Source organism: Oryx dammah, unplaced genomic scaffold (assembly GCF_014754425.2).
Source record: "Oryx dammah isolate SB20612 unplaced genomic scaffold, SCBI_Odam_1.1 HiC_scaffold_3, whole genome shotgun sequence".
NCBI classification, from domain to species: domain Eukaryota; kingdom Metazoa; phylum Chordata; class Mammalia; order Artiodactyla; family Bovidae; genus Oryx; species Oryx dammah.
This window is the reverse complement of record NW_024070187.1, coordinates 4,885,877-4,913,827: the sequence shown is the minus strand read 5'-3', so window position 1 is coordinate 4,913,827 and position 27,951 is coordinate 4,885,877. Positions and strand designations below refer to the sequence as shown.

The window sequence follows — 27,951 nt, the reverse complement described above, 5'->3', positions numbered from 1 at the left end:
ATGATGGCAATGAGCCATATCCTCTTGCCCCTATACCACAATGTTTAGAAAAATAAAAATCAAAAAATTCAAAGTTTTCTGTAAAATCATAAACAACTTAAGTATTATTAAATTTAAAAAAATCTCTTTCTCTTGTCTACATATAAGAACAGAAATACTGGGCATGTTCCTCACATACTAGCCTATACAAGTATGAACCTAGAACCCCTCCTTCCCCTCAACACCCTATCTCTAAGTGGACTACATTCTTCCTGTTTCTGTGGGACCTCCCACCCCTCAAAGTGCCCCTTCCAGGCACTGCAGTTTCAGCCTCCTCCCAACTCCTCACCACCTACACTACATGCCCAAACCCAGTGAAGACTGTTTAAAAGGTGTCTCTCGTTCACGTTTCCTACTTTCGAACCCCATAGCCGCCTGGTGTGGGTGCTCTGTCTTGCTCAGCTGCGTCCAGCATGCCTGCCTTGGGGCCTCCCTGGCTCCGTCCTGCCTCCTTCGATCTACCCTAGAGGATGACTTAGAGCAACCTTGCCAAAGGGAGCTGATTATGTCATACCCCCTACTCAACATAAACACATCACACAAAAGAAAACATGTTTCTAAGACTCAGGCCAACTCCTCGGTGCTAGCCTTGTCTCAACTGAGATGGCCCCGTGAGAACCACGCTCACTGCCCCAGGGCCTACATCTGCTAGCACACCCCCTCCACAGTCCTCAGAGCCCTGCTCAAATGCCCGCCCCAACCCCAGCATTTCTGGAATCAACTTGCCCACCCGTACCTGATTCAACAGATCTGCTTCTGCACCTACGTTTTGGAAGCATGCTTCCTAATGTGTTCATGAGGATTCCAAGCTGACTCTCATCCTTAGAAGATCTCTTTCTGTTCTTAATCAAGGCTACAGAAATGTTATTCCACACTCTGTAGCTAGGGAACTTCTTGCCTTTTCCTCCCCTTGCCAACTACTTCTCCTCTCCTTCCAGCACCTTCACCCATAATGACTCTTTCATTTTTCCTTCAATGACAAGCTTACACAGCTCCCACATGATTGCAGGATGCTCTGGGCAAGATTGGTCTGCACAGTTTTCCAGTTGCTACACTGCTGTACCACCACGGAGCCCCCAGCTAAATCCAGCAGTGCCTGACGCCGAGGAACTATGAGTCACCCACTCCACTCTGAGCTTGGAGGCCCAGGGTCTCATGCATGGTGTCTGAACAAAGTGCAGCGTGCACACATTCGAGAATCCACCAGAAACCTGAACTGCCCGAGGATCAGGGATAGGAATTTCACGGAAGAAAATTAATAAAATGCTAAGTGATATAAAAGACTAGTCATTATCTTTAACCATGGGCAATAAATTCCATTTTAAATATTTTTAAAAGCTAATCTGGCTGTTCCTACAAACAAGGCTGGAGACACAGATGTGACCTTAGAACCCTGAAACCTGTGTGAGCTAATTGGGTGTTCTAACTGGTGTTCAAAGGACAGGGTATCTGAACTAACTTTCTAATTGGTCCAGGTGTTTTCCATGCTAACAATCAAAAGTGATTAAACAAGACATGAAGTTTCTGTGGTAAATGGTTACCAAAAAAAAAAAAAAAATTCTTTTGAACTTAATGTTTACAAAATGGATATTTATGAACACGTACACTAACTCACTGATGGTGTTTTACTTCAATGTGTTTTAAACAATATAAACCAAAGGTCCATAATTTTCAGATGATCTTTACCTAAGTATCATGTACTAAAATGGACTTGAGACATTACCCAAAAAGAGTTAAGAAATTACATTTATACCTCAGCCATAGTTTAGGATGGTCAAGGAGACTTTTTAGACAAAAGACAGCAAGATGGGTGGAAGGGTACGGGCATGATGCCTGGCACATTGCCAGGCCTAAGGGGCCTGCAAAAACTGGTGCTATCACTGAGGCTGTGTTTTAAGTCTTGGTTGAAGCCACACTGTCCAGACTAAGATCTGCTGTCCACTCTCACCTAAAAGAGATATTACTCCTTCCCCGAAGCATTTCCTCCATCACCCACACAAAGAAACAAGCCAACAGAGGAGAGAAACTGGGTGATGAACCTACAGAGAGAAAGAAGAGCTCCCCAGGCCAGGCCTTCACTGCGGCTCCCAGAGGCTGCCCTGCGCCCCCAGGCAGACCGCTCTCTCGGCACCGAGCAGAAGGAGCCTCCCTTGGGAACCTAACTCTAACCAGAGCACACAGGTCCTGCACACAGCGGTGCTTCCATGACCAAATGAAGGTGCTCGGCGCGCAGGGTAAGAACTGCTTTTATCAGACCCCAGGCAGAGAATTAATCTAGCGCCATGAAGGGGAAGAAGCTATCCCAACAAACCTAGAGAGCTGAAAACAAACTCCTGCTCTCAGGATGTGGGAAGTCACAAAGCATCTCAACCACGGCCGAGAGTGAGAGAAAAACCTGGGCCATCCGCATCACTGTTTAAACCTCAGGCCACGAGACACCTTGGTGAGCTGAGGTGGGCACACAAGCAGGGGACGTGAACGTCACAGAGGAGACAGAAACTGCTGCACCTTTGTCAGAGCAGAGGGGAGCAGCTGCTGTAAAAGTGGGCAGGTGAAACAAGAGAAATTTTAACTAAATTTCAAAGGTCCATGGTGGGCCACAGAGACACTGCAGGTTCCTGGGGACCCAGATACACTCCAAGTCCAAACCATTCACGACCTCTTTCCCATGGGCTCCACCAGTGCTGCTGAGAGCAATGAGAGGGAGGCCTGGAGAGGGGCCGTCAGTGACCCAGGTGTGCTGGGCCTGACAAGGGTTGGAAGGTGAAGCAAGAGTGCTGGAAGGAACCCATCTGCGTGCTGGCTCCCGCATGGGTATGAAGCGATCATCAGCCACTCCTGGGGAACAAGCACAAACCACAAGGCCACAGACCCTTCTGATATGGGAAACTGATGCCTTCTGCCTCTGAGTGAGGAGCAAGGCACTTGCTAAGCCCTAGTTCTCACCTCCTTTCAGGAGACAAAAGTCACCTGCTGCTACGGGTGAGATAGGAAACCCTCCAGTCTAGGCAAAGGCCTCTGCCCTTGGGGAGGGACAGAACCTGGCCCACTGCACACACTCAGTGCTGGCACGAAGAGGAGAGGGTCCTGGCACTGATCCACAGCGCTGCCAGAACAGGAGTAGGGGCCCTCCACTGAGACAAGGCCAAGTTCAGCCACCCGGCTCCAGACCTGGGCTGCAGAACAGAGCTTTCTGTGACAAAAGGATCATCCTGTATCTACGCTGCCTGCAGAGCAGCCACAGGCCACATGTTCCACTAAGGACCAGTGAAGTGGCTACTGTGAACGGAAAAGTGAATCTTACATTTTATTTCATCTCAATTAGTTAAATTTTAAAGAGCCACATGTGGCCAGTGGCTGGAACACTGCAGCTCAAGAAGGTGTCCACCATGGAGAGGAAGGAAAGCTGAGCGCCCCAACCAGAAGCTCTGGTGCACCGGGCCTTCCCCACACAAATGCTGGGGCAGGAGAACCAGGAGCCAGCCACCACCTCAGGTCTCGAGCTGAGGAACCTTCCAGTTGCCGCCTGCTGGAAGGGGCAAAGGCAGAGAGACGGAGTCTGTGGCAGAGACAATGCAGGGACTGCTGAAACCTCATGACTGATGAAGAAGAGGGATCAGCACTACTGCGGTATCCCCTGGCCGTGCAGACCTCCCACGGAGACCACAGAAACGGCACACCACCCACGAGGAGATGCAAGCCTATGGTAACTACAGCAACAACACAACCCAAAGACAGCTTAACTCCTGACTAGATTAGCTCAACCTCTCATATCAACGACCTGGCAGAAGAGGTGTACCTACTGCCAAGCAGAAATTACAGATACCAAGGGGACATTTCATGCAAAGATGGGCACAGTGAAGGACAGAAATGGCAAGGACCTAACAGAAGCTGAAGAAATTAAGAAGAGGTGGCAAAAAGGATATAAAATTAAAACACAGAAATCCCTTGTATTCCTATATACTAACAATGACAAAACAGAAATTAAGGAAACAATTCCATTTACCACTGCAATGAAAAGAATAAAATACTTAGGAATATATCTACTTAAAGAAACAAAAGACCTATATATAGAAAACTATAAAACGCTGATGAAAGAAATCAATGATGACACAAATAGATGGAGAAATATACCACGTTCACGAATCGGAAGAATCAATATAGTGAAAATGAGTATACTACCCAAAGCAATCTATAGAGACAATGAAATCCCTACCAAGCTACCAACGGCATTTTTCACAGAGCTAGAACAAATAATTTCACAATTTGTATGGGAATACAAAAAACCATACAAAAAATTTTGTATGGAAATACAAAAAAAAAAAAAAAATAGCCAAAGCAAACATGACAGAGAAGAATGGAACTGGAGGAATCAATCTGCCTGACTCCAGACTACACTACAAACCTACAGTCATCAAGACAGCATGGTACTGGCACAGACAGAAATATAGATCAGTGGAACAAAATAGAAAGCCCAGAGATAAATCCATGCACCTATGGACACAATCTTTGACAAAGGAGGCAAGAATATACAATGGAGAAAAGGCAATCTCTTTAACAAGTGGTGCTGGGAATACTGGTCAACTACCTGTAAAAGAATGAAACTAGAACACTTTCTAACCCCATACACAAAAATAAACTCAAAATGGATTAAAGATCTAAATGTAAGACCAGAAACTATAAAACTCCTAGAGGAAAACATAGGCAAAACTCTCTCCGACATAAATCACAGCAGGATCCTCTATGACCCACATCCCAGAGTAATGGAAATAAAAGGAAAAACAAACAAATGGGACCTAATTAAACTTAAAAGCTTTTGCACAATGAAAGAAACTATAAGCAAGGTTAAAAGACAGCTTTAGAATAGGAGAAAAATAACAGCATATGAAGCAACTGACAGAGAATTAATCTCAAAAATATACAAGCAGCTCATGCAGCTCAATACCAGAAAAGTAAATAACCTAATTAAAAAATGGGCCAAAGAACTAAACAGACATTTCTCCAAAGAAGACATACAGATGGCTAACAAACACATGAAAAGTTGTTCAACATCACTCATTATCAGAGAAATCCAAATCAAAACCACAATGAGGTAACATCTCATGCCGGTCAGAATGGATGCAATCAAAAACTCTACAAACAATAAATGCTGGAGAGGGTGTGGAGAAAAGGAAACCCTCTTACACTACTGGTGGGAATGCAAACTAGTACAGCCACTATGGAGAACAGTGTGGAGATTCCTTAAAAAACGGGAAATAGAACTGCCATATGACCCACCAATCCCATGGCTGGGCATACACACCGAGGAAACCAGAAGTGAAAGAGACACATGTACCCCAATGTTCATCGCAGCACTGTTTACAATAGCCAGGACATGGAAACAACCTAGATGTCCATCAGCAGATGAATGGATAAGAAAGCTGTGGTACATATACACAATGGAATATTACTCAGCTATTGAAAAGAAATCACTTGAATTAGTTTTAATGAGGTGGATGAAACCAGAGCCTATTATACACAGTGAAGTAAGTCAGAAAGGAAAACACCAATCAGTATATTAATGCATATATATGGAATTTAGAAAGACTGTAACAATGACCCTATATGCAAGACAGCAAAAGAAATACAGATAAAAAGAACAGACTCTGGGACTCTGTGGGACAAGGCGAGGGTGGGATGACTTGAGAATAGCATTGAAACATATGTATTACCATATGTGAAACAGATGACCAGTCCAAGTTTGATGCATTGAACAGAGCACTCAAAGCTGGTGGACTGGGACAACCCTGAGGGATGAGATGGGGAGGCAGGCAGGGGAGGTTTCAGGATGGCGGACACATATACAACCATTGCTGACTCATGTCAAGTACAGCAAAAACCACTACAATACTGTAAAGTAATTAGCCTCCAATTAAAATAAATAAATAAATTTTTTAAAATAAAATAAAAAAAGCAAGAGGTGGCAAGAATACAAAAAAGAACTGTACAAAAAAAGCTCTTAATGACCCAGATAACCATAATGGTGTGGTCACTCACCTAGAGCCTGACATCCTGGATTGTGAAGTCAAGTGTGCCTTAGGAAACATTATAATGAACAAAAATAGTGGAGGTGATGGAATTTCAGTTGAGCTATTTCTAATCCTAAAAATAATTATGCTGTTAAGGTGCTGCACTCAATATGCCAGCAAATTTGGAAAACTCAGCAGTGGCCACAAGACTGGAAAAGGTCAGTTGTCATTCCAATCCCAAAGAAATGCAATGCCAAAGAATGCTCAAACTATTACACAATTGTCCTCATTTCACATGTTAGCAAGGTAATACTCAAAAACCTTCAAGCTAGGCTTCAAAGGTACATGAACCAAGAACTTCCACATGGACAGCTGGATTTAGAAAAGACAGAGGAACCAGAGATCAAATTGCCAACATTCACAAAATCATAGAAAAAGCAAAAGAATTCCAGAAAAACATCTACTTCTGCTTCTTTGACTACACTAAAGCCTCTGACTGTGTGGATCACAACAAACTATGGAATATTCTTCAAGAGATGGGAATACCAGACCACTTGACCTGCCTCCTGAGAAACCTGTATGCAGGTCAGGAAGCAACAGTTAGAACTGGACATGGGACAGTGGACGGGTTCAATATTGGGAAAACAGACTGTCAAGGCTGTATATTGTCACCCTGCTTATTTAACTCATATGCAGAGTACATCACAAGAAATGCAGGGCTGGATGAAGCACAAGTTGGATTCAAAACTGCCAGTAGAAATATCAATAACCTCAGATATGCAGATGACACCACCCTTATGGCAGAAAGTGAAGAAGTGAAGAGCCTCTTAATGAAGTCTGAAAGAGGAGAGTGAAAAAGGTGTTTTAAAACTCAACATTCAAAAACTAAGATCATGGCATCTGGTCCCATCACTTCATGGCAAATAGGTAAAAACCGGAAACAGTGACAGTTTTTATATTCTTGATCTCCAAAATCACTTTGGATGGTGACTGCAGTCATGAAATTAAAAGACACTTGCTTCTTGGAAGAAAAGCTATGACCAGCCTAGACAGTATATTAAAAAGCAGAGATATCACTTTGCAGACAAAGGTCGAATAGTCAAAGCTATGGTTTTCCAGTATGATATAGGGATGTGAGAGTTGGGGGGCGGTCCTAAGATGGCGGGAGGGAGACCACTGTCTCCCCCACAAATTCATCAAAAGAACATTTGAACGCTGAGTAAATTCCACAAAACAACTTCTGAATGCCAGCAGAGGATATCAGGCACCCAGAAGAGCAGCCCATTGTCTTTGAAAGGAGGTAGGAAAAAATATAAAAGATAAAAAGAGAGACAAAAGAGGCAGGGACGAGATCTGTCCTGGGAAGGGAGTCTTAAAAGAGGAGAAGTTTCCAAACGCCAGGAAATGCTCTGAACAGCGTATCTGTGGTGAGCCTTGGAACCTCAGAGGGCAACATAACCGGGAAGAAAATTAAATAAATAATTAAAACCCACAGATTACATGTCCAATGCTAACTCCCAGCGGAGAAGCAGCGCAGACACTGGCATCCCCCACTAGCAAGCGGGGGCTGCATTGCTTAGGGTAAGGACATGGCCTGAATGCCCTGAGGGAAATCTAAGGGAACGAACTTGAGATAGCAAACCAGACTGTGGGATAGTTACCCCGGGAAAAGCCCTAACCTAAGACACTGCCAGGCCCGCTCACAGAACAAAGGACAGCAGAGCTAGCCGGCTGTGGACCAGCACATTCCCCACCGGAGACAGGCAGGCGAGGGCAGCCAGAGCCAGAAGCGGGCAACTGCAGCCCCATAGAGGCATCGTCTACCAAACTGCAAGCAGGCTTCATCGCTAACCAAGACTTCTTGGGATTCTGGATGGTCAACATCCACCTGAGATAGTGCGCTGGTTGTACACCCAGAAAACTGATTGGCAGGGACGGGTGAGGCGATGTCGCAGCAACCGTGCTCGCCAAACACTTGGTCACCTGAGCTGCCCGGACCTGGGAAGGGCACAAAACGCAGGCCCAACCAAGTCTGCGCCTTTGTGGAGTACCTGAGTGCCTGAACTGGAGCAGCTTAAACCTGGGAGGTGCATGCAACCAAGGGCCAGCCTCAGACGGTTCCCAGGGGAGCAACCTAGAGCCTAAGCAGTGCAGGAGGGAAGGACACATGCACCGTGAGTGGGGGCAAGGCAAGTGTGGCCGAGTCACTGCGGGCACGCCCCACACACACCAGTGACATTCGTTTGCAGCGTTCCTCCTTCCCCACAGCACCACTGAACAAGTGAGCCCAAAAAAGTGTCCACCACTGCCCCCGGGGTCAGGGCAGAAATTACACACTGAAGAGACCAGGGAACAGAAGAAGCTAAAATAAACAGAGGGAGCCACCTTGGAAGTGACAGGTGCAACAGATTAAAACCCTGTAGTTAGCATCGGCTACATAGGAAGGGGCCTAGCGACCTTGAGAGGCATAAGCCGCATCAAGGAACGATCTGAAAATGAACCGACCCGACACTGTCCACAACACCAGAGAAAGTCCTAGATATACTTGCACTATTATCATTCTTTAAATTTTTTTAAGTCCTCTATTAATCCTTTAATTTTCATTTTTATAACCTACTATTACTTTGCAAAAAAAAGACCCTATTTTTTAAGGCAAACTTCATATATATATATATATTTCATAATTTTTGTGACTTTGTCTTTTTTTAATTGTATTTTTGAGAATCCAGTCTCTACTCTAGATTTTTAATCTTTGCTTTTTTGTATTTGTTATCAATTTTGTACCTTTAAGAACCCAATCTTCAGTACCCATTTTTACTTGGGAGCAAGATTACTGGCTTGACTGCTCTCTCCCCCTTTGGACTCTCCTTTTTCTCCACCAGGTCACCTCTATACCCTCCCTCCCCCTTCTCTTCTCTACCCAACACTGTGAATCTCTTTGTGTGTTCCAGACGGTGGAGAACATTTAGGGAACTGATTACTGGCTGGATCTGTCTCCTTTGGATTCCCCCTTTATCCTCCTGGCCACCTCTGTCTCCTTCCTCCCTCTTCTCTTCTCTGTATAACTCTGTGAACATCTCTGAGCAGTCCAGACTGTGGAGCGCACATAAGGAAGTGATTACTGGCCAGCTTGCTCTCTCCTCTTTTGATTCCACCTCATCTCATTTGGGTCACCTCTAACTCCCTCCTCCCTTTTCTCTTCTCCATGTAACTCTGTGAACCTCTCTGGGTGTCCCTCACTGTGGAGAAGTGAGGGACAGAATTGCCCTCATCTCCCTGGTCCTTCTCTGTTACTTGGTCCATTTCAGGCACTGACAGGACCCCGCTTGGGGTCCTTCTCTGTTGCTGGGCATGTCAGGGGCATGTCAGTGAGGGAAAAGATCGCAGTGGGAAATGCTTCTGAAGGAAAGAAGGCAAACAAGGAGGCAGGGCAATGCTGCCTCCTCACTTTTCACCATTAACCTAGATGTTTTATCAACAGTGCTGTATAGATGGAGAAGTCTTGAGGGTACTGTAAGAGTAAGACTGAAAATCAGAGGCAGGAGGCTTAACTTCAAATCCTTAAGAAAACCAGAGAACTCCTGACTCCAGGGAATATTAATCAACAGGAGCTCCTCAAATGCCTCCATACCTACACTGAGGGCCACCTAAGGGCCAACAAGTTCCAGAGCAAGACATACCACGCGAATTCTCCAGAAACACAGGAACATAGCCCTGAGCTTCAATATACAGGCTGCCCAAAGTCACTCCAAACCCACTGATATCTCATAACTCATTACTGAACACTTCATTGCACTCCAGAGAGAAGAAATCCAGCTCCACCCACCAGAACACCGACACAAGCTTCCCTAACCAGGAAACCTTGACAAGCCACCTGTCCAACCCCACCCACAGCGAGGAAACTCCACAATAAAGAGAATTCCACAAACTGCCAGAATACAGAAAGGCCACCTCAAACACAGCAATATAAACAAGATGAAGAGACAGAGGAATACCCAGCAGGTAAAGGAACAGGATAAGTGCCCACCAAATCAAACAAAAAAGGAAAAGATGGAGAATCTACCTGATAAAGACTTCTAAATAATGATAGTGAAAATGATCCCAAATCTTGAAAACAAACTGGAGTTACAGATAAATAGCCTGAAGACAAGGATCAAGAAGATGCAAGAAAGGTTTAACAAGGACATAGAAGAAATGAGAAAGAGTCAATATATACTGAATAATGCAATAAATGAGATCAAAAACACCCTGGAGGCAACAAATAGTAGAATAAGAGAGGCAGAAGATAGGATAAGTGAGGCAGAAGACAGAATGGTAGAAATAAATGAAATAGAGAGGAAAAAAAAGAAAGGAATTAAAAGAAATGAGGACAACCTCAGAGACCTCTGAGACAATGTTAAACACCCCAACATTCGAATCACAGGAGTCCCAGAAGAAGAAGACAAAAAGAAAGATCATGAGAAAATACTTGAGGAGATAATAGTTGAAAACCTCCCTAAAATGGGGACGGAAATAATCACCCAAGCCCCCACAATGGGACACCTGTTTGGGATAGAGGAGAAGCATTTGAGGCTTTACAGAGTGAACCAGCTGATGTGTGGCAGTCTGAATTGAATGAGAATCACTCAGAAAATCCTTGCTGTAGCCCTACATACCCTGGACAGGGTCATGGGTCCTCTGGAAGGCAGAGAGGCTTGGAGCTGGAGCACAGTGATTGCAGGGCAATCCCAGGGCAAGGTCTGCTGTTGACTGAGGACAGACAGCCCAAGAGGATCTGAGGGAAGAGATCGCAGTGGGAAATGCTTCTGAAGGAGAGAAAGACAAACAAGGAGGCAGGGCAATGCTGCTGAGTCACATACAGGGGGTGGAGCCATCTCTATAGCCTCCCCCCGCACTCTGCCCCCTCAGCCAAACACACACGTGAGCACTAGACAGCTGAAAAGACCCCAAAGAAAGGGGCCCTTTAAGCCCCTAACATGCCCAGCAACAGAGAAGGACCCCAAGCGGGGTCTTGTCAGTGCCTGAAATGGACCAAGTAATAGAGAAGGACCAGCCAAAGAGGCCCTCTGACTGCCAGGTGCCAGAGGCTAGCAGAAGACTCCAGTAGGCCACAGCTCTGTGGCTAAGGCAGCTGTTATCCCTACACTCTTGGCACTGTCAGAGTTCCCATGATCCAAGAAGCTGTGCCACCTCCATGAACAATCCTCATTGGGGCAGAGCTGCCAGAAGCTAGGAAAAATGCAGACAGGGCTGTACCTCCTGTGACAACAGCTGCCAGCACCCCTGTGTATTGGGCATTGCCAGGGTCCCGGTGATCCAAGCTCGCATGCCACCCCTCAAGGGGTCCCCACTGGAACAGAGCAGCCAGGGGCTAGAAAAGACCCTGAGAGCACCCTACTCTCCAACGTCCTAGCCGCTGGCTCCCCTGGGTACCCAATACTACCAGGGCCCCTGGGACCCAAGCAGCTGTAACACCTCCACACCAGAACTTCCTAGGGGCAGACCCAAGTGCTCCAGAGCAGCCTCAGGAGCAAACCCTCGTGGACGACTCACATGCAGAGGTGGAGGTAAAACCATGACTGAAACCAGGGGCAGGGTGGCTAAGGAAGAGAACACACAATCTTCCCGCCAGTGGTAAAAGCTGCAGATTAAATCCACACTATCAACTAGGCAGACTTTGTTATCTACAGAATATATAAAAGGCCAATGAGAGGTCCTCCAAAAGAAATGCATCAGCATGGGCAGATTCAGACATTAGAGGCAAGAACACGCAAGAGTAGGACCAGATCAGAGTCTGAGCCGCCCCTACAACAGGTCTAGAGACCAGACCAGCTCAGTATTGAAGGGCATCCTAGGGAGACCAATGTGACTGTGACTCACAGCAAGGGAAAAGATGGTCACAGCTGAGACCCAAGAAAAACATTTCTTATTCTTATATTTTAACATGTTCTGTAGTTCCTTGTAGATTTTCTTGTTTTCCCCCTTTTTCCCCTGTTGCTATGGTTTTTGATTTTCTTAGTACTGTTAAATCTCTACACTTTTGAGAATTTGTCAATCACTCTCTTGACTTCCTTTAAATATGTCTGCCTCTACATTGGCCTTTTGCAGTTTGGAGGGTTTGTACCCTTTTTTTCTTTAATTTTTAAAATCTTTTAAAAATTTATTTTTCTTTTGTACATATGTTCTTTTGTTTTCTTATTCTTTCCCTGTTGTAGTTATTCTTTAATATATGTAAATCTCCTTTATTTACCTCTATTTAACTTTGCTTTTCTATACTATCTTTTCTTTTCTCTCTTTTTCTCTCCATGTTTATTAGTCTGTTTTGCTTTTGTTTCTTTATTCCCCAGTTGGCATACTACTTTGGTTTTGTTTTCAGTTTATGCTTTAGTTAGTTTTGTTTTTAACCGGTTGGTATCATTTTTGCCTTCCTTTGCTTGCTTGGTCAATCTCTTCTACTTTCTTTTTTGGGGGGACTGTTTTGGATTTTTTTATGTATATATGTATATTCCATTATTTTTGTTAGCATTTGCCTGATTTTGTAGTTGCCACTTGTCTGTGGTTTGCATTTTGTTTCCTGTTTTAGTGTGTTTGCTTTAATCCCCTTTTATGCCATAACAAACCACCTGTGGAATCTCAGTTCCCAGGCGAAAGATGGGGTCCTGAGCCTTTGGAGTGGGAGCACTGACAACAAGACTCTAAACTACCAGAAAACTCATAACCCCAGACAGTATTAATTAGTGAGAACTCCCACAGAGGCTTCCACCTGTATACAAGACATGGAATCACCCAACTGCTGGCAGCACCCAGAGCAGGATGCCTCACCCAAACAACAAGACAAACACACAAACCCCTACCCTCAGCACAAGGGATTACCACCTCATATTTGTGCCTACCAGAGGGGGAGAGAAGCGTACCTCCTCCCAACAGAGCACAAGTCACACCCAACAAAAGCCTACACAAACCACTTGAACAACTCTATCCACCAAGAGCAGAAATCAAAAGGAAGAAAGAATCCAACTTCAAAGCCTGAGAAAAGATCTTAGACACAATACATTTTTTAGAAAATGAAAAGGCAGAGAAGTATTGTGTAAATGATGGAACAAACTCAAAACACACAAGAGCAACTAAACGAAGAGGAAACAGGCAAACTATCTGAAAAAGAATTCAGAGTAATGATACTAAAGATGTTAAAATATAGAATGGAGAAAATGCAAGAAGCAATCAACACAATTAACACAATTACCATGGACACAGAAGAAATAAAGAATAAACAAACAGATGAATAACTCAATTACTGAAATTAATAATACTCTGGAAGGAATCAATATTAGATTAACAGAAGCAGAAGAATAGATAAGTGAGCTGGAAGACAGGATGGTGGAAATAATCCCTGAAGAGCAGAATAAAAGAAGAAGAATGAGAAGAATCGACGACAGCCTCAGAGACCTCTTGGACAACGTTAATCACACCCACATTCGAGTTACAGGGGTCCCAGAGGCAGAGAAGGACACTGAGAAAATTTCTGGAGGGATTATAGCTGAAAACTTCCCCAGCATGTGAAAGGAAACAGTCAGTCAAGTCCAAGAAGTGAAGAGAGTCCCCTACAGGATAAACCCAAGGAGAAACACATCAAAACGCATACTCATCAAGATAACAGAGATTAAACACAAAAAAAGAATATTAAAAATAGCAAGGGAAAAGCAACAAGTAACATACAAGGAAAACCCATAAGATTAACAGTTGATCTTTCAGCAGAATCTCTGCAGGCCAGAAGAGAACGTCAGGATACATTTAAAGTACAGAAAGGGAAAAATCTACAACCAAGATTACTCTACCTGGCAAGGATCTCATTCAGAATTGATGAAGAAATCATAAGCTTTACAGAAAAGCATATATTAAGAGAATTTAGGACCACCAAACCTCTATACTACAAATACTAAAGGGGCTTATATAGGCAATAAGCCAAGCAGTGGCCACAGGACTGGAAAAGGTCAGTTTTTATTCCAATTCCAATGAAAGGCAATGCCAAAGAATGTTCAAACTACCACACAATTGCACTCATCTCACATGCTAGTAAAGTCATGCTCAATATTCTCCAAGCCAGGCTTCAGCAATACGTGAACCGTGAACTCCGTGACGTTCAAGCTGGTTTTAGAAAAGGCAGAGGAACCAGAGATCAAATTGCCAACATCCGCTGGATCATTGAAAAGCAAGAGAGTTCCAGAAAAACATCTATTTCTGCCTTATTGACTATGCCAAAGCCTTTGACTGTGTGGATCACAGTGAACTGTGGAAAATTCTGAGAGAGATGGGAATACCAGACCACCTGACCTGCCTCTTGAGAAATCTGTATGCAGGTCAGGAAGCAACAGCTGGAACTGGACATGGAAAAACAGACTGGTTCCAAATAGGAAAAGGAGTACGACAAGGCTGTATATTGTCACCCTGCTTATTTAACTTCTATGCAGAGTACATCATGAGAAACACTGGGCTGGAAGAAGCACAAGCTGGAATCAAGATTGCCGGGAAAAATATCAGTAACCTCAGATATGCAGATGACACCACTCTTATGGCAGAAAGTGAAGAGGAACTAAAAAGCCTCTTGATGAAAGTGAAAGAGGAGAGTTAAAAAGTTGGCCTAAAGCTCAACATTCAGAAAACAAAGATCATGGCATCCAGTCCCATCACTTCACGGCAAATAGATGGGGAAACAGTGGAAACAGTGTCAGACTTTATATTTTTGGGCTCCAAAATGACTACATATGGTGACTGCAGCCATGAAATTAAAAGACGCTTACTCCTTGGAAGAAAAGTTATGACCCACCTAGGTAGTATATTCAAAAGCAGAGACATTACTTTGCTGACTAAGGTCCGTCTAGTCAAGGCTATGGTTTTTCCTGTGGTCACGTATGGATGTGAGAGTTGGACTATGAAGAAGGTTGAGTGCCGAAGAATTGATGCTTTTGAACTGTGGTGTTGGAGAAGACTCTTGAGAGTCCCTTAGACTGCAAGGAGATCCAACCAGTCCATTCTGAAGGAGATCAGCCCTGGGATTTCTTTGGAAGGAGTGATGCTAAAGCTGAAACTCCAGTACTTTGGCCACCTCATGAGAAGAGTTGACTCATTGGAAAAGACTCTGATGCTGGGAGGGATTGGGGGCAGGAGGAGAAGGGGACGACTGAGGATGAGATGGCTGGATGGCATCACGGACTCGATGGACGTGAGTCTGAGTGAACTCTAGGAAATGGTGATGAACGAGGAGGCCTGGCGTGCTGCGATTCACGGGGTCACAAACTGAACTGAACTGAACTGAAGCACGGGCAGCTGCGACCTGCACACTAAGCGTAGCCGAGAGGAGCTACCCCACGTCCAAGGTCAGGGGCAGAAGCCGGGAGGACCCCATGCCCGAAGGGCGGCGGCCAAGATGAGTTACCCCACGTCCGAGGTCAGGGGCAGCGGTCAAGAGTGCCAGGCTGTGACAGCGCAGAAACGGCCGAGAGGAGCTATCCCTTGTCTGAGGCCAGGGGCGGCGGCCGAGAGGAGCTACCCTGCATCCGAGGCCAGGGGCGGCAGCCGAGAGGAGCTACCCCACGTCTGAGGCCAGGGGCAGAGGCCGGGAGTAGCAACCCCATGCCCAAGGCTAGGGGTGGCGACCAGAAAGAGCAATCCCACTTGCAAGGAGTGGTGGCTGCACAGGTGCAGGAGGGCCTAGAGGAGCTACCTCATGTTGAAGGTCAGGCAGGGCTGCGGTGAGGAGAGACCCTTTGTCCAAGGTAAGGAGCAGTGGCTGCGCTTTGCTGGAGCAACCATTAAGAGATACCCCACACCCAAGGTAAGAGAAACCCAAGTAAGATGGTAGATGTTGCAAGAAGGCATCAGAGGGCAGACACATTGAAATCATACTCACAGAAAACTAGTCAATCTAATCTCACTAGGACCAGAGATTAGTCTAACTCAAATGAAACCAAGCCATGCCTGTGGGGCAACCCAAGACGGGCAGGTGATGGTGGAGAGGTCTGAGAGAATGTGGTCCACTGAAGAAGTGAATGGCAAACCACTTCAGTATTCTTGCCTTGAGAACCCCATGAACAGTTTGAAAAGGCAAAATGATAGGATACTGAAAGAGGAACTCCCCAGGTCAGTAGGTACCCAACACGCTACTAGAGATCTGTGGAGAAATAACTCCAGAAAGAATGAAGGGATGGAGCCAAAGCAAAAACAATACCCAGCTGTGGATGTGACTGGTGATAGAAGCAAGGTCCGATGCTATAAAGAGCAATATTGCATAGGAACCTGGAATGTCAGGTCCATGATTCAAGGCAAATTGGAAGTGGTCAAACAGGAGATGGCAAGAGTGAACGTTGACATTCTAGGAATCAGCAAACTAAAATGGACTGGAATGGGTGAATTTAACTCAGATGACCATTATATCTACTACTGCGGGCAGGAATCCCTCAGAAGAAATGGAGTAGCCATCACGGTCAACAAAAGAGTCCGAAATGCAGTACTTGGATGCAGTCTCAAAAACGACAGAATGATCTCTGTTTGTTTCCAAGGCAAACCATTCAAAATCACAGTAATCCAAGTCTATGCCCCAACCAGTAACGCTGAAGAAGCTGAAGTGGAACGGTTCTATGAAGACCTATGAGACCTTTTAGAACTAACACCCAAAAAAGATGTCCTTTTCATTCTAGGGGACTGGAATGCAAAAGTAGGAAGTCAAGAAACACGTGGAGTAACAGGCAAATTTGGCCTTGGAATGCAGAATGAAGCAGGGCAAAGACTAATAGAGTTTTGCCAAGAAAATGCACTGGTCATTGCAAACACCCTCTTCCAAGAACACAAGAGAAGACTCTACACATGGACATCACCAGATGGTCAACATCAAAATCAGACTGATTATATTCTTTGCAGCCAAAGATGGAGAAGCTCTATACAGTCAACAAAAAACAAGACCAGGAGCTGACTGTGGCTCAGATCACGAACTCCTTACTCCCAGATTCAGACTTAAATTGAAGAAAGTATGGAAAACCACTAGACCATTCAGGTATGACCTAAATCAAATCCCTTATGATTATACAGTGGAAGTGAGAAATAGATTGAAGGGCCTAGATCTGATAGATAGAGTGCCTGATGAACTATGGAATGAGGTTCATGACATTGTACTGGAGACAGGGATCAAGACCATTCGCATGGAAAAGAAATGCACAAAAGCAAAATGGCTGTCTGGGGAGACCTTACACATAGCTGTGAAAAGAAGAGAGGCGAAAAAAAAAAAGGAGAAAAGGAAGGATATAAGCATCTGAATGCAGAGTTCCAAAGAATAGCAAGGAGAGATAAGAAAGCCTTCTTCAGCGATCAATGCAAAGAAATAGAGGAAAACAACAGAATGGGAAAGACTAGAGATCTCTTCAAGAAAATTAGAGATACCAAGGGAACATTTCATGCAAAGATGGGCTCGATAAAGGACAGAAATGGTCTGGACCTAACAGAAGCAGAAGATATTAAGAAGAGGTGGCAAGAATACACAGAAGAACTGTACAAAAAAGATCTTCACAACCCAGAAAATCACGATGGTGTGATCACTCATCTAGAGCCAGACATCTTGGAATGTGAAGTCAAGTGGGCCTTAGAAAGCATCACTACGAACAAAGGTAGTGAAGGTGGTGGCATTCCAGTGGAGCTATTTCAAATCCTGAAAGATGAAGCTGTGAAAGTGCTGCATTCAATATGCCAGCAAATTTGGAAAACTCAGCAGTGGCCACAGGACTGGAAAAGGTCAGTTTTCATTCCAATCCCTAAGAAGGCAATGCCAAAGAATGCTCAAACTACTACACAATTGCACTCATCTACATGCTTGTAAAGTGCTCAAAATTCTCCAAGACAGGCTTCAGCAATACGTGAACCGTGAACTTCCTGATGCTCAAGCTGGTTTTAGAAAAGGCAGAGGAACCAGAGATCAAATTGCCAACATCCGCTGGATCATCGAAAAAGCAAGAGAGTTCCAGAAAAACATCTCTTTCTGCTTTATTGACTACGCCAAAGCCTTTGACTGTGTGGATCACAATAAAGTGTGGAAAATTCTGAGAGAGATGGGAATACCAGACCACCTGTCCTGCCTCTTGAGAAATCTGTATGCAGGTCAGGAAGCAACAGTTAGAACTAGACATGGAACAACAGACTGGTTCCAAATAGGAAACGGAGTACATCAAGGCTGTATATTGTCACCCTGCTTATTTAACTTATATGCAGAGTACATAATGAGAAACGCTGGACTGAAAGAAACACAAGCTGGAATCAAGATTGCTGGGAGAAATATCAATAACCTCAGATATGCAGCTGACACCACCCTTATGGCAGAAAGTGAAGAGGAACTAAAAAGCCTCTTGATGAGAGTGAAAGTGGAGAGTGAAAAGTTGGCTTAAAGCTCAACATTCAGAAAACGAAGATCATGGCATCCAGTCCCATCACTTCATGGCAAATAGATGGGGAAACAGTGGAAAGAGTATCAGACTTTATTTTTTGGGGCTCCAAATCACTGCAAATGGTGACTGCAGCCATGAAATTAAAAGACGCTTACTCCTTGGAAGGAAAGTTATGAGCAACCTAGATAGCATATTCAAAAGCAAGGTCATTACTTTGCCAACAATGATCCGTCTAGTCAAGGCTATGGTTTTTCCAGTAGTCATGTATGAATGTGAGAGTTGGACTGTGAAGAAGGCTGAGCGCCAAAGAATTGATGCTTTTAAACTGTGGTGTTGGAGAAGACTGTTGAGAGTCCCTTGGACTTCAAGGAGATCCAACCAGTCCATTCTGAAGGAGATCAGCCCTGGGATTTCTTTGGAAGGACTGATGCTAAAGCTGAAACTCCAGTACTTTGGCCACCTCATGCAAAGAGTTGACTCACTGGAAAAGACTCTGATGCTGGGAGGGATTTGGGGCAGGAGCAGAAGGGGACGACTGAGGATGAGATGGCTGGATGGCATCACGGACTCGATGGACATGAGTGAACCCCAGGAGTTGGTGATGGACACAGCGGCCTGGCGTGCTGTGATTCATGGGGTCGCAAAGAGTCGGACATGACTGAGCGACTGAACTGAACTGATATAGGCAATAAACACAAGAGAAAGGAAAGACCCTCAAACACAAATCCAAAACAATTAAGAAAATGCCAATAGGAACATATATATCAAACACAAATCCAAAACAATTAAGAAAATGCCAATAGGAACATATATATCAATAATTACTTTAAGTGGATTAAACACTCCAAAAGACACAGATTGGTTGAATGGATACAAAAACAAGACCCATACACATGTTGTCTAAAAGAGATCCACTTCAGACCTAGAGACACATATAGACTGAAAGCAAAAGGATGGAAAAAGATATTCTATGCAGATGGAAATCAAAAGAAAGCTGGAGTGGCAATTCTCACTTTAGACAATATAGACCTTAAAATAAAGAATATTATAAGAGATAAAGAAGGGCACTACGTAATGATCAAGGGAACGATCCAAGAAAAGATAACAGTTATAAATATTTATGCACCCACACAGGAGCACCTCAATACATAAGGCAAACACTAAGAGACATAAAGGGGGAAATTGACAGCAATAAAATAATAGCAGGGGACTTTTTTATCCCACTCACACCAATGGACAGATCATCAAAACAGAAAATTAATAAGGAAACACAAAGCTGAAATGAAACACCAAATGGACCTAATTGATGTCTTATGGACTTTCCACCCAAATGTACAAGAACACACACACTTTCTTCTCAAGTGTACATGGAACATTCTCCAGGACAGACAACATCTTGTGTCACAAATCAAACCTCAGTAGATAAAAAAAAAAACTGAAATCATATCAATCATCTTTTCTGACCACAACACTATGAGACTAGATTTCAATCACAGGGAAAAATACTACAAAAAACACAAACACATGGAGATTAAACAGTATGTTTCTAAATAATGAACAGGCTACTGAAGAAATAAAAAGAGAAATCAACAAATTTCTAGAAACAGATGACAATGAAAACACAACAACTCAAAACCTATTGGATGCAGCAAAAGCAGTTCTAAGAGGGAAGTTTATAGCAATACAATCCTACCTCAAGAAACAAGAAAGACGTCAAGCAGACAACCTAAATTTACATCTAAAACAACTGGAAAAAGAACAACAAAAACAACAAAAAACCCAGTTAGTAGAAGGAAAGAAATCATAAAGATCAGAGAAGATATAAATGAAAAATAAATGAAGGAAAACACAGTAAAGTTTAAGAAAACAAACAGCTGGTTCTTTGAGAAGATTAAAAAAAAAAAAAAAGACAAACCATTAGCCAGACTCATCAGGAAAAAAAAAAGAGAAGAATGAAATCAACAAAACTAGAAATGAAAAAGGAGAGGTTACAACAGACAACACAGAAATACCAAGGATCATAAAAGACTATTACAAACAACTATATGTCATTAAAATGTACAACCTAGAAAAAATGGACAGATTCTTGGAAAAGTTCTATCTTCCCACCCAGACTGAACCAGGAAAAAACAGAAATTAGAAACAATCCAGTAACAAGCATAGAAATTGAAATGTGATAAAAAAAATTTCCCCCCAAAAAGCAGCCCAGGGTCAGATGGCTTCACAGGTGAATTCTATCAAACATTTAGAGAAGAACTAATCCCTATCCTTCTAAAGCTCTTCCAAAATTGCAGAGGAAGGAACACTTCTAAACTCATTTGATGAGGCCACCCTCACCCTGATAGCAAAACCAGACAAAGACAACACAAAACAAGAAAATGATAGGCCAATATCACTGACGTACATATAGGCAAAAATTCTCAACAAAATTCTAGCAAACAGAATTCAATAACACATTGAAAACATCACACACCATGATTCAGCTGGGTTTATCCCAGTGATGCAAGGATTCTTCAATATACACAAATCAATCAATGTGATACACCATATTAACAAACTGAAAGATAAAAACCATATGATAATTTCAACAGATGCAGAAAAAGTTTTGACAAAATTCAATACTCATATATGATTTAAAAAACTGTTCAAAAATGGGTATAGAAGAAACCTAGCTCAATATAATAAAGACCATATATGATAACCCCACAGCAAACATTATTCTCAATGGTGAAAAACTGAAAGCATTCCCTTTAAGATCATGAACAAGACAAGGGTGCCAACTCTCACCACTATTATTTGTCATAGTTTTGGAAGTCCTAGCTATGGCAATTAGAGAAGGAAAACAAATAAAAGGAATCCAGATTAGAAAAGAAGAAGTGAAGCTCTTACCATCTGCAGCTGATATGATAGTATATATAGAAAACCCTAAAGATACCATCAGAAAATTACTAGAGCTAATCAGTGAATTTTGCAAAGTGGCAGGATAGAAAACCAATACACAGAAATCACTTGCATATCTATACACTAACAATGAAATATGAGAAGGAGAAATTAAGGAATCAATACCATTTACCATTGCAACAAAAAGAATAAAATACCTAGGAATAAACCTCCCTAAGGAGACAAAAGTGCTGTATACAGAAAACTATAAGACACTGATGAAAGAAATTAAAGACAACATAAATAGATGGAGAGAGATTCTAGGTTCCCGGGTTGAAGAATTAATACTGTGAAAGTGACTATACTGCCAAATGTAATCTACAGGTTCAATGCAATCCCTATCAAATTACCAATGGCATTTTTCAGAGAACTAGAACAATAAATTTCACAATTCATATGGAAACACAAAAGATCCCGGAGAGCCAAAGCAATTTTGAGAAAGAAGAATGAAGCTGGATGAATCAACCTTCCTGTCTTTACACTATACTACAAAGCTGTAGTCATCAAGACAGTATGGTACTGGCACAAAAACAGAAATCAATCAAACAAGATCGAAAGCCCAGAGATAAACCCAAGTACCTATAGGTACCTTATTTTTGACAAAGGAGGCAAGAATACACAATGGGGCAAAGAGAGCCTCTTCAATAGACAGTGCTGGGAAAACTGGACAGCTACAAGTAAAAAGAATGAAATTAGAATACTTCCTAATGCCACACACAAAGACAAACTCAAAACTCATTAAAGACCTAAATGAAAGGCCATAAACTATAAAACTCCTAGAGGAAAACATAGGCAGAACACTCGATGACATAAATCACAGCAAGATCCTCTATGACCCACCTCCTAGGAGTAATGGAAATAAACACAAAAGTAAACAAGTGGGACCTAATTAAATTTAAAAGATTTGCACAGCAAAGCAAACTATAAACAAGGAGAAAACACAACCCTCAGAAGGGGAAAAATAATAGCACGTGAAACAACTGACAAAGGATTAATTTCCAAAATATACAATCAGCTCATACAACTCAATATCAGAAAAACAACCAACCAATCAAAAAACGGGCAAAAGACCTAAACAGACATTTCTCCAAAGAAGACATACAGATGGCTAACAAACACATGACAAGATGCTCAACACCACTCAATGTTAAGAGAAATGCCAATCACACTCACAATGAGACATCACCTCACAATGGTCAGAACGGCCAGCATCACAAAGTCTACCAACAATAAATGCTGGAGATGGCGTAGAGCAAAGGGAAGCGTCTTGCACTGTTGGTGGGAATGTAAATTGATACAGCCACTAAGGAGAGCAGTTGGTAATTCTTAAAAAATGGCAATTCCTTAAAAAAAATTAGGAATAAAGCCACCATATGACCCAGCTGGGCATATACTACTAGGCATCCCACTACTAGGCATATACCCTGAGGAAACCAAAATTGAAAAAGACACATGTAACCCAATGTTCACTGCAACTCTATTTACAATAGCTAGGACATGGAAGCAACCTAGATGTCCACTGACAGATAAATAGATAAGGAAGCTGTGGTACATATATACAATGGAATATCACCCTGCCATAAAAAGGAAGGCATTTGTGTCAGTCCTAATGAGGTGGATGAACCTAGAGCCTATTATACAGAGGGAAGGAAGTCAGAAAAACAATTATTGTATACCAGTGCATATATACATGGGATCCTGAAAGATGGTACTAATGACCCTATTTGCAGAGCAGCAATGGAGACACAGACATTGAGAACAGACCCATGGACACAGGTGGGCAGGGAAGAAGGAGACGGTGGAAGGTACAGAGAGTAACACAGAAACATACTTTACCATATGTAAAGCAGACAGACAATGCAAATTTGCTGTATGCCTCAGGAACTCAAACCGGGCTCAGTAACAACCTAGAGGGATAGGGTAGGGAGGCAGGTGGGAGGGAGGTTCATGTGAGAGGGGACATGGGTAAACCTATGGCTGATTCATGTTTGGTAGAAACCAATGCAACAGTGTAATGCAATTATCATTCAATTAAAAATAAATGTATTAAAAAAAGAACAGATCATAATAATACCTACCTCACTGAGGTTGAATGCATTCACGAACTGTTGTGAGGCTTACATGAATCAATAAACCTGAACATCCACAATATAGTACCTAACGTGATTACTGGCCTTTGTATTTAACTGTTAGTATTATCCTCATGAATAAACAAAGTAAAAACCATATTATTTAAATTGGAACTATTGCCCATTCTTGAGAACACCCAAAAGGTATTTTTTCCCTGAATTCAAACATCCTTTTCTGAGGTATAACTTTGTAAAGCAGTTTAACATGCACTCAGAAGGCCCAGATTTTGGTTAACATCATGAGTTTTGACCTGGTCTAAAACACGTTATTGGCAGTACTGTAACAACTATATGTATATAAAATAACCTCTTAAACAACATTAAATCTCTTTAATAGTGCTCACTGTGTAATAAATACTTGAATCTGTACATAAGCCAAATTAAGAGGAGTAATATTTATCTAACCCTTCACTGTCTATGAAGTACTTAGCAGTTACTCCAGTTCCAAATATCCACATAATATGAGTACTGTATTTTAAATGAGAATGAGAAACCCAATGTGGATTTACTCTAGTGAGCACAGAAGCTGCCTGCCTTCACCACCACAAACACAAGAAGAGTGTTTTCTTAACAGGACCTCAGAGGTTATCTTTTATAGCCTATAGTACTAAAGTGGAAAGCTGGAATATTATTACACTGGCAAGGATATTACTATTATTTGTTTCCTCTAAAGTTCTTATTTTACAGCTAAGAAAAAAAAAACGGAATTCAGGAGAAGCCTAAATTAGAACTGCTCTTAAGGGGATTAGGCACATCTCTCAAAATCTGAAAAAATTTGGCATTTACATATAGACCATAAGACTTTTAAAAGGGCCAAACTGAAAAGAACTGTGTGAAAGGTAATGCAGTGAAAAAGATGGATCGAGCAAAATCAAGAAGAGCTATTTAAAAGCAAGATCAAATTTTCAAGTGGAAAGTCCATGTAAAGCTGGTGTCCTAAACTGAACGGAGCGCTAAGGAAGGCAGCTAGACAGAGGGCGAGCCGCTCCCGTTTTTCTCTAGCATGTGATGCAGATGCTGGGGTCTGAAAAAGCTCTATGTCACAGAGTGACAATGGTCCAGTGAGAGGTGCTGACAGCAGAGGCAGAGAGGGCACCCTTGGAAAAAGAATGATGGACAGCACCGGGCACACCCTGCAGAGCCAGGAGCTTCCTTGTCTGCCACCTCCCACGATAATGCAAATTGTCTTCAACCTCTCTCTTGCAAATACACTCGCTCACATACATTCATGAACGGCCACATGCTGACAGGTGCACCTCTGTTCGGGAAGTGCTGGCATCTGCATTTCTGGCAAATACTCGGCTACATTCACTTGGCTGTTGGACAGTCGTAACTCCTGTTACTCCTAAGAACTAGTTCACAGTTTAAAGAATGGGAAGGCTCTGGGGGTTTGGATTTTTGTTTCTTTCATTGTTATGTTTTTTTTAAAAAAAAAAAAGATATGCTCAAATATTCACCACAAGCATAAAGTTTCAGATATACCACCTTTGTTTTCTCAGGTAAAGTTAAATATCTTTAAAATCAGTGTGGATCTTTTAAGAAATGAGATAGAATATTATCTTACCCTGGTGTGAGTACGAATGTGCATCTTCAGGCCGTCATTTTTACTGAATCCTTTCTCACAGTAAGGGCACTGATAGGGACGCTCACCTACAAGATAAAGGCAGGCTTCCTGTCAGAAAAGTCTACAGCAGCAAAGCAGGCACGTACTATCACTCCTCCTGCACCAGGCTTCTGCAAACACTTGTGCATGGGCAAGAAGAGACTCAGGCACAGCCTGGCAACCCCTGCACTTCAGGGCAGAGGTGGAGCTTTCCCTCCTGTGGAGAGGCAGTGAGCCCGGAGCACTTCCTGCACTCAGATACCAGCCACATTTACCAGTAGCAGGCTCGCTCCCTTTGCTAAGTCACTTCAGTCAAGTCTGACTCCTTGTGACCCCATGGATGGGAGCCCACCAGGCTCCTCAGGAGCCTGGGATTCTCCAGGCAAGAATACTGGAGTGGGTTGTCGTGCCCTCCTCCAAGGGATCTTCCCGACCCAGGGATCAAACCTGCACCTTTTACGTCTCCTGCACTGGCAGGCAGGTTCTTTAGCACCAGTGCCACCAGCGAAGGCCTTTCCTTTTAATATTTCAGACCGAATTAAATCTCCTAATTGTAAGAATCTGTTAAAAAGATTTTGCATCAATGTGCTCTGTACTGAACATAATAGGGATCTTTGTTTCACTGATACTTTGTTTTTTAAAAAAGATTTCATAGTCTACCTCAATAAGGTTATGAGTTTTAAAGGATTTAATAAAATTGATGTATGTTAAACAGAACTGGTTAAACTAAATAATAAGTGATTCATTCTTTCTATTATAACTGAGAAGTTATATCTAAAAGTTATTATCTAGAAAACAGCTAAATCCATTTTTTTAAACAAGCAAGCATACTCATCCACATCACACTTTCTAAAAAGTTTTACTGTTTTAAAAAAAATAAAAGGACAAAATTTAATCTCCAGGATGAATGTGAAGCTACTCACTCGTCAAAGCTTAGTTATTCAGAATGGACAGTAACTCAAAATCACTAGTATGAAGAAATGACAATGTACTACATGATAGGATGCTAGATCCCGGCTGCAAGCAGACATCAATACAGTAACATATGTGCCTTCAGTACAGGTAAAACTTCTGTCTCCCCTTCCCCCGAGAGACAGGCCTTTGGACCAGTAGTAGGCTGGTCCTCTGCTCCCTTACATCCCATCTGATTCTCACTCTCACTCAGTCTCATTCAAGCACAGGCTACTCGAGTCAGTGAATGTGCCCATCAGGTCGACAATGAGCTTCTTGCGGCTTAAACCGATGGTCCCTTCTCGTCAAGGCCTTGCCTGACCTCTGCCCAGTTGCTTTACAAAGTGTCCAGCCACGTTCCTGGGACCGGAGGCCCTGAGGCACAGAGGGGCTTGCCCTGCTCTCTGAACCCCTGTCGACGGTAAGGTCGCCTGCAAACAACTGGGGCAGAGCCTACAGCTCAGCAACTGCCCAGCCTCTCCTTGAGACACACCCAGGATACTCCCTCTCAACTCTCTCTGAAGAGGACAGTGTGAAACGACGACAACCACTCGAGGAGGAAGAAAGAAAAACCGAAAAGTAACAAAGGCAACACAGACTGGAACAGGACTCTTTAACGAACTATCTAGGCTTACCAATTTTTTTCTGGGAGACAAAATCAACTTTTGCACTAAGTAAATCGACTAAGAGTTCTTGACTTTATTATGGTTGTGAACCTGGGTAGGTGTAGCTTTTCATACACACAGAAAATAAAGACTTAGTAGGGTCCAATTTATTTGAACTAGGAAAAAAGAATCTTATTTTAACCCTAAAATGATAGCATACATTTATCTTCATTCCAGATCTCTGTTGAGCTCCTATCTTGAGGTATCTGTATTTCACCAACAATTAAAATTCAGCATTCATGAACTTTATCCTCTGCCACTCTGTGTCCTCTGTATCCTGTCCTGATTAGTTATACCACACTCATCCACTTACCAAATAAGAAACTTAAATAGCCATTTTTTACTTCTCCCTACATCTAACCTCTAAGTTTTATTAATTTCAGTTCTCTGATATTTGTAGAATTTTTTTCCTCGACAACAAGAACAAAAAAAATATTCATAGCATCAGCCATAATAGTAAGAGCATCAGTGACAGAAGTAATAACAGAAATTATCATTTATTGATTTCTTAATCACTGAACTTTAACAATGCAAACTCACTGAAAAAAGACTAGAAGAAAACAGCAAGTTGCTAATGCTTATGGAGGTAACTCCTATATCACAGAAGTCCAGATAATTTTATTTCCTTCTTGAGAAAGTATGAAAAGGAAGTAACTTTTTAGATTTTCAATGTAAATTCATTTTACATTAGTGATAAGAAGAGTGCTAAAATATTTCCTTCTTATCTATTAACAATTAAATCAATCTAGATTACAGATAAAGCATGATAAACAGTAAAATTGTTAGTAAAGATGTTTCAGAAATTTTTAGCAATCATAAATTAACTTAATATTCATAGCTATTCTCTTTGTATCAAAGACAGAACTTTATGTGTGTGATTGCTCTCCAAATACAAATAGAATAGCCAGAAAAATATAAAAGAATCAAAGGTTTATAGTTGTTGGTTATGTGAATTAAACCTAATGAAACACATCAAATTATTAGTTTCTTTCATGACAGCCAAAATTGATTAAGCAAGGAAAACGAGATAACAAATGCTAAGGAATTTTAGAGAATGGGGCAAAACAAATTAATTCCGTACTTCAACTGGTGTCATAATGCAGGAATTTCCACTACAGACATGAGCTTTTTCTCCTCTTCTAGAGTCTGATTGTTCTGAGTCTGATTACTGCTCATCCTCTTCTAGGTGTA

The 27,951-nt window shown here is 42.4% G+C and overlaps 1 protein-coding gene across 5 annotated transcripts in view; it reads right to left on the bottom strand.

Annotated features, from left to right (window-relative positions):
* Positions 1-27,951, bottom strand: part of PRDM5 (PR/SET domain 5) — a 264,482-nt gene that overhangs the window by 59,771 nt on the left and 176,760 nt on the right. For all 5 annotated transcript variants that reach the window (XM_040237380.1, XM_040237381.1, XM_040237377.1 and 2 more), the window contains one exon: positions 25,106-25,191. In XM_040237380.1, coding sequence (XP_040093314.1) covers positions 25,106-25,191 — 86 coding nt within the window. The remainder of the gene's footprint in view (positions 1-25,105; positions 25,192-27,951) is intronic.